The 11,838-nt window shown below is 48.2% G+C and overlaps 1 protein-coding gene across 2 annotated transcripts in view; it reads left to right on the forward strand.

The window, feature by feature from the left end:
* The window catches only part of LOC105188780 (signal-induced proliferation-associated 1-like protein 2), a 70,097-nt gene extending 58,729 nt beyond the window's left edge, over positions 1–11,368 (forward strand). The window contains exons 3-14 of one of the 2 annotated variants that reach the window (XM_025300492.1): positions 1–118; positions 2,083–2,331; positions 2,688–3,086; positions 4,446–4,657; positions 5,440–5,681; positions 5,772–5,878; positions 6,015–6,249; positions 6,536–6,910; positions 7,235–7,396; positions 7,710–9,221; positions 9,309–9,506; positions 9,658–11,368. The exon at positions 1–118 is cut by the window's left edge and continues 365 nt beyond it. In XM_025300492.1, the coding sequence (XP_025156277.1) occupies positions 1–118; positions 2,083–2,331; positions 2,688–3,086; positions 4,446–4,657; positions 5,440–5,681; positions 5,772–5,878; positions 6,015–6,249; positions 6,536–6,910; positions 7,235–7,396; positions 7,710–9,221; positions 9,309–9,506; positions 9,658–9,913 (4,065 nt within the window). In that variant the 3' untranslated portion in view covers positions 9,914–11,368. Of the gene's footprint in view, positions 119–2,082; positions 2,332–2,687; positions 3,087–4,445; positions 4,658–5,439; positions 5,682–5,771; positions 5,879–6,014; positions 6,250–6,535; positions 6,911–7,234; positions 7,502–7,709; positions 9,222–9,308; positions 9,507–9,657 lie in introns of both variants that reach the window. The other variant, XM_019843957.2, reaches the window with a different exon arrangement.
* The last annotated feature ends 470 nt before the right edge of the window (positions 11,369–11,838 follow it).

Here is an 11,838-nt window from a genome sequence, read left to right on the forward strand (position 1 = left end):
CTCCGCGGGATCCTCTTGGCCAGGAGAAGAAACACAGCTACCGGTGCGTCCGCCGCCAGCGCACTGAGAGCCTCCACCCCCGACGAAGCTCCCGAAGAGGACGCCGGTGATGGGAAAGGTGTGCTTTCGAGAAATAGGTTGATGTAAATCTAAGAGAAGAGTTAGATCGTATAGTCGTATAAATCGGGTCATTTTTTTCTTCATTCTGTTGAAATTCTGCTGGGTGAGTGCAAAAGTTTCGATGGATTTCGTAATGGAACAACTTGCGGGCTAAAAGTAACTTCATTAAAGCAATTTTTGATACATTATACGTTTACATCAATGCAAGTGCTATCGTAAAACTGTGTCGCCTACAACATCTTCGAGAAACCCGTCAAAACTTCTGCATTGATCTAATATTTTAATGTCTTATTTTTTAATAATATTTCGCAAATACCTGATGTATCAAAATAATCCAATTTGACGTACTAGGTACGAGGGCAGTCTGAAAAGTTCTCGGCCTGACACATAGATGGCATTAGAAACTGTCAAACTATAATTGTATTGGAAAGTGGCATCCCTGATATAAACCCATGTAAAATTTTAATTCGATCTGTCAAGTCATTCGAGTAGTAGCACCAGTTTAATATTGACCTATCATTGTCTTTTTTAAAATGGAAAAAATTGAATATCGTGCAGTGATTAAATTCTTTGTTTTGGATGGTTTAACACCAACAGAAATTCATCCGAAATTGTTAAAAGTGTATAAGGATGCATCACCTTCACTTTCCACTGTGAAAAAATGGGCTGCTCTTTTTAAATCTGGTTGTACAAGCCTCGAAGATGATCCACGCGATGTCCAAAAACTGCTACAACACCACAAAACATTCAACAAGTCCATGATATGGTGTTAGATGATCGGCGAGTGAAAATGCGTGAAATAGCTGAGGTCATAGGCATCTCGAAAAAACGAATTGGAAATATTTTGCATGAAGAATTACATATGAAAAAGCTTTGTGCAAGATGGGTGCCGCATTTGCTAACAATTGACCAAAAACGCATTCGAATGCGTATTTCTCAAGCATGTTTGGCACATTTTAATTGTTTTAAGCAAAATAAAATGGATTTCAAGCGTCGTTTCATAACTGTTGATGAAACTTGGATCCACCACTATACACCAGAGCGAAAAGAACAGTCGAAACAATGGATCGAAGCCGGTGGACGTGCACCAAAGAAGGCACAGGCGGTTTCATCAGCAGGAAAGGTTATGGCAACAGGTTTTTGGGATTACAAAGGTGTTTTGTTGATCGATTATCTTCAGAAAGATAAAACGATTAACTCTGAATATTATTGTAACCTTTTGGATCTATTTATTATATTGGATGCAAAAATTCGTGAGAAAAGACCTGCTTTAAAGAAGAAAAGAATCGTTTCCCATCAAGACAATGCACGTGTTCACACAAGTGTTTTGACAATGGCAAAATTCAACGAATTAAAGTACGAATTGCTTGAACATCCAGCGTATTCACCAGATTTGGCTCTCTGGCCTCTGACTATTATCAGTTTCCAAACCTGACAAAATTCCTGGCTGGAAAGCGTTTTACATCAAATGACGAAGCTATCGCAGCCGTGGATGGATATTTCGCAGACCTTCCGGAATCACACTTTAATAATGGTATTGAATTATTGGAAAAACGTTGGAATAAATATATTGAAGTTTCAGGAGATTATATTGGAAAATAAAACATATTTCACGGCGCAAAAACAATTTCCTTTCATTGTTAGGCCGAGAACTTTTCAGACTGCCTACGTAATTAAATAACCATCTTTTTGTATCATCTCTTTGCGATACACAGTAACGCTCTTGATCTCAAGTTGAGCAACTCTTATCCTGCTATCTTGAGAACTTGTTTATTGAAATTTATATGTAATTGTATAAAATCCAACTAGTGTTAGATACGATCTTCTTAGAACAGCCAGGATTGAAATTCCTCGCAAATCCACTCGAATCGTGATTACGTTACGTGCGACGGGAAAAATTGCGAAATTGCTCGCTGTTCCTCTGAGAAAGGTGACAGTTTCACCTCTCGCTGACGGTTTCAGGTAACGACTTGCTGGAGCCGTGTCCCTTCTTCCGCAACGAGATCGGCGGCGAGGGGGAACGCGAGGTCGGTCTCACTCGCTGCTCCCACGGCAACGGGATTCATAGACCGTCACTATCCTACGGGGTCTCCGTCCTGGAGCCGCAGCCCGGCGAGACCCTGTGGAAGCACACTTGCCCGCTGCAGAAGCGGTCGCTTCCCATCGAGAGCGTCGACGAGGGGGCCCATTATTACCGGCGATACTTCCTCGGTGAGTGAACGAAGATGCGCCGGCTCATGCGAATTTTTTTTTATCGCGTTACATAAACGATTTTCGCTCGTTACGTCGAAGATACATCGGTTTCTACATACCTGGATCCCGTGTTGCGGCGTTACCAACCGCAGGGAAATCCTTTACGGATGCAGTCACTTTTGTAACTTCACGTCGAATTAATTGGAAGACCTTTATCCTTTAATTTAATTTTTAAACTTGAGAGCGAGAGAAACAGAAATTGGTGAAATTATTAGACAATAGATGAGGAGGGGAGACAATTATTACTGTCACTTTGCACGAAAGAGTGCAGTCACAGACGCAACATGAAACAGCAAGGAAATATCCTGTCGCAGGACGAGATCATCAAAACTGGTTCGGCATGGACGAACAGCTGGGTCCGGTGGCCATCAGCATCCGCAAGGACGTCAGTCAGTACCGCGTGATCGTGCGTACGTCGGAGCTGTTGACACTTCGTGGTTCCGTGCCAGAGGAAGCTCTGGGGATCAGGCTCCAAGGGGGTCGGCCGCCCACGAGGGAGCTCCTGGAGCTGGTCGCGCCGGAGGTGCAGTTAGGGTGCTTGAGGCTCGGCACGCCCGCCGCCGAGGAAGCGCTGGCGAGATTGGACGAGCAAGGACTGTCCAACAGGTACAAGGTCGGCGTGCTGTACTGCCGATCCGGCCAGAGGACCGAGGAGGAAATGTACAACAATCAACATGCCGGCCCAGCCTTCCTGGAGTTCCTGGACACCATCGGTACGTCACTGCTTGTTCTTCTGCACGATTCTTATGCGAACGAAAAATTATTAGTTTTTTCGGTACGAGCGTCGACGATAATCGGCAGCCGCTCATCAACGTTCGACTTGTTTCCAACAAAAGCATCTTTGTACACTCAACGCGTACATTGTCAATTTGTTAATTTACTTTCACGGTGAAGTTACCTGGTCGCTAATCGAGACTCTCAAAGTGCTTTATATTTCAAAATAAATTTTCTTTTGCAATTGTTAGACATATCGATTACATGATATCGTTGTCGCAGAAGACGTAACTTATGTTTCGCGCATAAGTGTCCTCGTGACTGTTATCCTTGACCACTGAGTAACTCTACGTATATCCTGCCGTATCGAAAGGGTTGAGAAGAAAGAGTCGACTGCGCGCCCCCCGTTTCGGGCCGTTTTCCGTTTACCCTGCATATCAGGAGATACGGATTTCGTTGTTTTCTCCTGGAGAAAACTTGGAAAGTTCCGAATACACGTGTTAATGCATGATTCGTTAGCGTGCTCGGGCGAGAGAAGCTCAGTGAGTCGGAAAATTCGCTAGTCGGAGAGAAATCGATTAAACCGCGCGCCGTCGTAAACGCCGGGAATAAAGCAGTCGGAAGCGCGATTTAGAACACGATGTTCACAGACGGTTCGCAGATAGTTTGCATCGTTTTATCGGCGCTTAGCCGATTCAACGCCCCGGAATGATTTTACCGCGCGCGTTCGTAACGCTAATCATCCGCGAACGCGCGGATCACTTCGCGGTCGTTGCGCGCGGGTCCCGCGAGTCCCGTTCCAGGCGTTTACTACGATCGCCTTTGCTTATCTTTATATATTTACGGTTTACTATCGCTTTCTCTAAAAGAGAAACGCGCGCGTCCCGCTCTTTTTTCCTCTCGCCGCTCGTCGTTGCATTACACGCGGCCGTCAGGCTGATGATTATCGCGTCTTCGCCCGCGAGCACACGATTATTACGCAGACGGCGTAAACTGTCGCACGATCCTGCGAAACGAGCTACCTATCCACCAAGGATCTCCTAGATCCTACATAACTTTGCCTTATCGCTCTCCTTAAAAATGTCTCCTTAAAAATGCGTGTGACCAAGCACCGGCGGATCCTCCTCTCGTGTCTCATGTTCACCTCGACAATTCGTCCAATCACTCCCGCCGCGAACAGATCCGCTTTGCTCATTGGCAACGCGTAACACGTGCAATTAGTCGGCGAGAAACAGGATTGATCACGCTGCGTGTCAACTCTGCAAAACGCGTTCCTCCGACGAAACCAAAGACGCGCGTCGCGCGAGACGGCCGCTGCTGCGCCGGCCAGTTGGGATAATTACACGTTTCCATGACAGGCCAAAGAATAAGACTGCGAGGATTCGAGGGTTACAAGGCCGGTCTAGACACCAGAACCGACTCGACGGGTACGCACGCGGTAGCGGCTACGCACCGAGGGGCGGAAGTCACCTTTCACGTGTCCACCATGCTACCCTTCACGCCTAACAACCGTCAACAGCTGCTGAGGAAGAGGCACATCGGAAACGACATAGTCACGATAGTATTTCAGGTACAGTTTCTTTCTCTCCCTCTTTCTCTCTCTCTCTCTCTCTCTCTCTCTCTCTCTCTCTCTCTCTCTCTCTCTCTCTCTCTCTCTCTCTCTCTCTCTCTCTCTCTCTCTCTCGCTCGCTCCGCGAGCGTCAAATTAAAGCCGCGGCCGATTACGCAATTGTAACAATAATGTGACAATAATAACGACCGCGTTCGCATGTGCGGAAACGTATGACGCATTCGCTGTTGCGTCCGCCTGATTTATTATGCGGCTCTGAGAGCGGAGCGCGAGCCATCGTAATTACGTCTCCGTGTGCTCGGAATGATTCATTCTGCAGGGGATTTAATTTTTGCGCCAATATCGGCGACGAATAATGCGTAATGCGAATTCGCGGCGTGATTTACTCGTCCGCCCTCCCGATCGGGGGGCCCTTCAATTTCGAGCCGGATACTTCCGGAACGGACTGTGTGAAGTTAGCCCTCCGTTGTGAAAATTTAAAATATGGAGAGATTTTGGAGGACTTTTGTCCGCCGCTTTTCTCTCGCAAAGCCTCTTCGTCTCATTTTGAAGTTGGTTTTCGTTATGAGTAATCTTCTAGAACGTTTTGAAAGACCTGCAGGGAACTGCAGAATCATTTAGGATCTTTTCAAAACTCTGAAGGAAAGGATGGAATTTCTAAAATTCAGCCTAGTCTTTTTTCTTCCGTTTTCCTTTTTTTTTTTTTTTCAAATTTTGAGATCGAGAACTGACTTGAAACAAGCGAATTGTTGTTCCATGGTCTAACCATCGTACATCTTCAGGAACCCGGCGCACTGCCGTTCAGCCCGCGGAGGATACGCTCCCAGTTCCAGCATGTATTCATCATCGTGAGAGCCATAAATCCTTGCTCCGACAACACGCAGTATAGCGTGGCAGTGTCCAGGAGCAAGGAGGTGCCCATCTTCGGGCCGCCTGTACCGCAGAGCGCCACGTTCGCGAAGGGAAAGGCATTCGCCGATTTTATTCTGGCGAAGGTTATAAACGCCGAAAATGCAGCTCACAGGTAAAGCAGCACCGTATTCCCGCCGTTCTTTCCTGTCGGCCTTTTACACGCCCATCAAATTAGCCGAGCTGATTATACGCTTTCCCTCAGGTCCGAGAAGTTTGCGACCATGGCCACCAGGACGAGGCAGGAATACTTGAAGGAACTAGCTACCAGCTATTCCTCCACCACCGTCGTCGACACGGGCCAGAAATTCTGTACGTTGCACTTTGGGCACGGCAAATTCCTCTCGGTTAAAATTAGAGAAAACAAAAGCGACACTTAAAATCTCGTCTAAATTGTGAAATTGCATTACTCTATCGACATGTTTGTTGCTTCCTTTTCGGGGAACAGCGATGCTCTCCTTCAGCAGTAAGAAGAAGACGACAGTGCGGCCGAGGCTCTCCTGCGATGCGTCTCAGCGTGGCGCGATTTGCTGGCAAGTCATACTGGAGGACAGCAATCAGAACACGGATTGTTATCTAGGAATAAGCATAGACACCATCGTGCTGATCGAGGAGCACTCCAGACAAATAGTATTCGTCACTCCGTGCGTGAGCGTGCTCGGATGGCACGCTCAGACCAACAGGTGATCATTCAGACTTCTCGCGAAACGTCCAATCAGTTGAATCGAGACACTCGCGTGTCCGCCTATACCTTGAGAGTGAATTTTTCAATGACGACATCGCGAGTCCCCCCGGATGTGTCTTCGATCGAATCTCCTTTTGCCGCTTGTCAGTATGCGCGACTGCCTTATTCGCTGCATTATTCACGATCGCGTTCATCGTAAAAACGCGAGCGGCCGATCGATCGGAAATCGGACGATTAATTGCGGCCTAACATTTTTACCTTTTTCTTTTGCCTTTGCGCTCCAGTTTAAGATTGTATCATCATCAAGGCGAATGCATTACCATACACGTACGCGGTGATTACGGCGAGCGGGACGAGTTAATGGAAATTGTGGCCCGGCTGCGCGCCGTAACTCAAGGCGCGCCGGCCTCGGAGCTGTCGCTGAAGAGGAACAGCCTCGGACAGTTGGGCTTCCACGTTCAGCCGGATGGCGTCGTGACGCAGGTCGAAAGTATGGGGCTGTCGTGGCAGGCGGGCTTGAGGCAGGCCTCCAGGCTGGTCGAGATTTGCAAGGTGGCCGTGTCGACCTTGAGTCACGATCAGATGGTCGATCTGCTGAAGACCAGCGCCCAAGTCACCGTCACCGTCATACCGCCGAACAACGACGGAAACCCCCGGAGGTGAGCCCTATCCAAATTAACGCTTCTCTTGGATAAATAAGAAAATCAAAAATTTAATTCATCTTGTGTCTTATTTTTTTTTCTTTTTCTTTTTCTTTTAAGATACTGGAATGTACACAGATGATAGATGTAGCTTCGAGCGAGATATTTTAGCTGTACTGGCTTAAGTAAAATTGTACTTTAGAACTCGTGAATATTCAGCTTAATCTCAGTCAAGTCGGTTAATTTAGCTCACGTCGTTAAAAATTAAAGGCGTCCCAACTCGAAGAACAGTTACATGTTACAAAAGAAGAGATTATAAAATCTTTTTCTCCCGCACGACAGAGGCTGCTCTTTGCAAAACTGCCAATATCTATCGACTAATTACGAAGGGGATTACGAAAACGTGACTAGCGCGGATAACACGCCGAGCCAGCAAACGGCAATGTCGCATCAGAGACGATACGACCGATCGTTCAGCCCACCGCGGTCGAGCAACAGCTCCGGGTACGGTACTGGATCGAGCTCTAGATCGTTCAACGATCCACGGTTTCCGTTGGAGGGTACAATGACTAGCAGCAGTAGCGGACACAGTAGTGCCGATGATCGTTGGTGAGTGACTAACAATTAATCCTTCCGCGAGCCCGAAACGCAACGTGATTAACGACCACACGCGAGCGTACAAGCTTCAATTTTTCAAACTGTCGATCGTTGAACGTGTGTGTGTATGTGTGTATGCGTGTACGTGTGTATGTGTTAGAGGAGGTGTCTCAATTAACGCACGACGCATAGTAGGAAACAAAGCGCTCGTTTGTTCCAGGTACGAGCTCCTAGAACCGCAGGATCAGGACAGCGGCGGGCATCGCGCGGACGGTACGCCGCCGCCGTTACCAGCGCGACAGAGTTATCAAGCGGTGACGCCCAACAAGACGCCCGCGTCCGCCCAGAAAAAGGACAAGAGTTGCCATTACATCAGCGCCAAACAGCTCGCGGACAGCTCGAAGCATCGCGATCACGTTCACGAGCATTATCTGAAGGAGAGCAACTACGTGTCGTCGAAGATCCTCCAAGAGAACGCACGTCACGAGAATTATCAGCGGCAGCTGGACAACGCGCATCGCGGGCAGGATCATGTGACGACCAACTATGTGAAATTGCAGAAGGAGAGGTACGAGATCAAGCAGGAGAATCTCTACGCTTCTCAGAGAGAGCTCCACAAGAACGACGCGCAGCACCACAGTCATCAGAAGCTCAGCGCGTCGAATTCGCTGCCGTTGGCGCACAACGCCGTGTACAGTCTGCCAAAGTCGGGCAGCAACAACAATCTCGGCAGGTACAACGAGTACGAGCAGTCCGGCGGCAAGTACGACTACGAGACGTCGAAAGCGGACAGGAGTTCCAAGTACGAACTGCAGGAGGAAAAGATGATGGAACGATCGGTGGTCAAGTACGAGCACGACGTACGGAGTCACGAGAAGAGGCTCGCCTACGAGTATGCCGAAGACGTCTACGAGAGAAGGAACAGCAAATACGATATGGAGCTCGCCAAATACGAGATCGAGTGTCAGCACGTTAACAACGAAAGGAAGCACAACGACAACGCTGGCGAGCACAATCGCGAGTCCATCAAGTACGAGATGCCGCACGACTTCAAGGTGGGCGAGAAAGTCACCTGCCTGAAGACTACCATGTCGGAGCGACCGGTGCCGCACAAGGTGAACGTCGAGTACCGGCAGACCAAGGACTTCCCGACCAGCCTGCCGCCAGAAGTGAGGATACCGGATGCCGTCAATTGTCCGGAGGTCGCCACTCTGCCCAGCGAAGACGAGCTGTCGAACGGCTCGGGCAGCGTGTCGCCCAGACTGCGCCGCGCCAACAAGCATCGTGGCGGCAATCGCACTCCATCCAGCGGCGGCTCGAGGAACCAGAGTCCTCGGCCTAAGCCGGGTATGAGGAACGCGCATAGAAACTCTGCGAACTTGACGTCTAGCACTCTTCAGGAGGACCTCATGAGACTGATTAATCCCGACTACATCGCCGACGACAGTCAGATCATCAACAACAACCTCGTGAACAGCGTGATGAGCCCCAATCAAAACTCGAACAAGCTGAACAACAATATGCTGGAGATCCAGAACCGGTGCAGATCCAGGGAGAATCTGTGCGGCAACAGCGCGTCCACCTTGAGCGTGTTGCCCGCGAACGGCCAGGAGAACGGGAACAACGGGTCGGAGGTGATCCTGACGATGGCCAGACCAGCGACGGTGATCTCCAATGCCAGCACTGCCTCGAGCCCGGCGCTAAGCGAAAATAAATTATCGAAAGAGGAAAGGTCCGAAAGTACACACAAATTTGCTTGATAAAGAATACATTTTCAGATCTGCTCGACAACACGGTGTGACTATATTTTTCTCCCCAGATTATCACCGCGCGTCACGAAACCGCTTCATCCCATCTCGAAAGCGCACAGTAATCTAACACCGATCAAGGACGTAAAGAATCACAACGACACGAACGTGGATTGTTGGAAGAACCAACACACGGATTCCAACAGATCAAAGCAACATCCTCAAGAATGGTCGGACGACAGGCTGATCGATGGTAACAACGCGAATGCGTAAGTACTCGATGATCGCAAATTAACGAGAACATCGAACGTTCTGCCCGAACAATGTCATTAATATGCGCTCATTAGTCTGACAACAGTTTGTTTTACACATTTCTTTATTTCGATCATGTGTTACACTCGTCGTTTAATTGTTTCGCAGAAATGTCTCGGACCTGCAGTCGCATCTGTCCACTCTCGAGCAGAGAATGGTTAGGGAGACGCGTCTGCGACTGTCGTTGGAGGACGAGGTGCGTCGGCTGCGCGACGAGAATCGACGTCTGCTCGAATCCGAGAGCATGCGGCAGTCCTTGGAGGACGAGAACCGCCGTCTGAAGGACGAGAATCACGCGGCCGCGCAGCAACTTCGACGTTTTACGGAGTGGTTCTTTCAAACGATGGATCATCATCACGAGTGAACACAGTCACGGGCATGGGATAACACTCAGCGTAAAGAGGCCAGTTTGGAGTGTTTCGTTGTCCAGTGAGAAATCGTTTCGAAAGTCGGATCGTCACGGCGATCGGGGTATACAACGATAGCCAAGAAGTGATACGACGTATCTACGATGAAAATGATAATTTTCGGACTTTTAGTTCAGAGTAAAATGCATTTTCAGAATGATCTTTTCATTTTTTTTTTTTTTTTTTTCCAATTTCAGGCATACACTTGATTTCACTTGGTTTCAGTAGAGTGTAAGCGTTTTTTTCTCGATGCTTGTTTAGCACGCAGCCGATGCCCAATGAGAGGATTTAACTTTCGGGATTAATAAAAAAAAATACGTTCTCTCATCGCTTCAAAATGCACGAAGAGTGTTAGAAAGGCAGAGTGTTTTGAAGGCAAATACACATCCGGCACCGTGGATGCTTTACCGCTCAGGGGTTACTGGAAGACGTTTGCTTTGAAGACGTTCCTGCTTTCTTGATTAACCAATGTTCATTGGAAACGTATAACTACAAACAAATGTGACTGATTAAAAATGTTTAGTAAGCATCTATCTACTGCTTGAGATAAGTGTCTTCCGTCTAATGCCATGCGTACGTATCACTTCTTAGTCATCGATAAGCTTGTCGACTTCTCAGTATCTCGGAAGGATTGTGCTTAAGGGAGAGAGAAGAGAGTAAAATATGTGTGCGTATCATTGCTGTTAAGGCACGAACTCTCGGTGGTTTATCTCTATTATCTCGTTGGAACGATTGCATTTATTTCGTTCGTGTTTTTAACGTTGTCAGCTGCCCGAATTAGGGCACGATCTTGGTAAGTGCAGTATTAACATTACCTTCGTCTGAACATGATGTAGATGTCGCGGTAAATCGTCCGCGAACGGTTGCGACGCGGGCGAAGAAAAATCGCCGCTCGCGCGACGACGCTTTGTATCATATAGACTCGTTAGGCTGTTCGGACTGTAAAATATAAGTTACCATCGTAACGAGCCTCTCCCGCGGGAGGGACTCGTACGTTGACGACAAAATTGTTTGTAGATCGTGCGGCGAAGGAACGATACACGATTACGTGTCGTATGCGTGTGTGTGCTCGATGTGCCGGGCGCGCGCTAAAAGTATGAATTAACGTTTAACTCTACACAAAAACGACCAAATGACCAAATATTACTAGAACGCTAAGGTCTTTTACTTTAATTCTGTAATTTATTACGCCTTTTGTATTAATCGATCAATGGAGCGTTCACGTGGACGCGCGTTTGATGCCGCTGAAGCGAACACACTCGAACAAGGCGCGAGACGGTGTTCTCGCCTCTTCTCGCCAGGAATTCCTCAAGTCCTCTGTAACAGCAGGATATGATTTCGACATAACGTACGAGAGCGCGGCGCTCACTGAAAACTGTAATTCAATCAATAAAGAGAAATGCGTACTTCAACTACTTTGTCCTCGTGCTTGAGGTGGGGGACTCGACACACTGAGATGTTTGTACGTTCGTTCTGTAAAACGCGTAGTCCCCAACGGCGCGGGTCACGTGACAGATGCGCGCACGAGAAGGAGTGGAGAGAGTGGAGAGAGGTTACTGATTGAGAGGACTGTTACCAGCGGTTAGAATAAAATAGTTTATTATAATCCACAGAAAAAAACAAGACATTTCCATGATGCCTCAAGACTCACTGTTCTGTCAGTTAACAATTAGCTGCAGTTACACTCTCTTCCGTTCGAGACCACGCGGAAACGCTCGCTCGCTCACTCGTCGCCGTCGTCGTCGCCGCCGCCGCCGCCGCCGCCGCCGCGTCGCGATATCGGCAGGAGCGACAGTCCTTAACACTCGATATAGCCATCGACCCGTCCGGCCGATTTACAAAGGATCGGATTATGCGCGCACGGTGTCCTTACGGACGAATA

Source organism: Harpegnathos saltator, unplaced genomic scaffold, assembly GCF_003227715.2.
Source record: "Harpegnathos saltator strain DR-91 unplaced genomic scaffold, Hsal_v8.6 scaffold37, whole genome shotgun sequence".
NCBI lineage: Eukaryota > Metazoa > Arthropoda > Insecta > Hymenoptera > Formicidae > Harpegnathos > Harpegnathos saltator.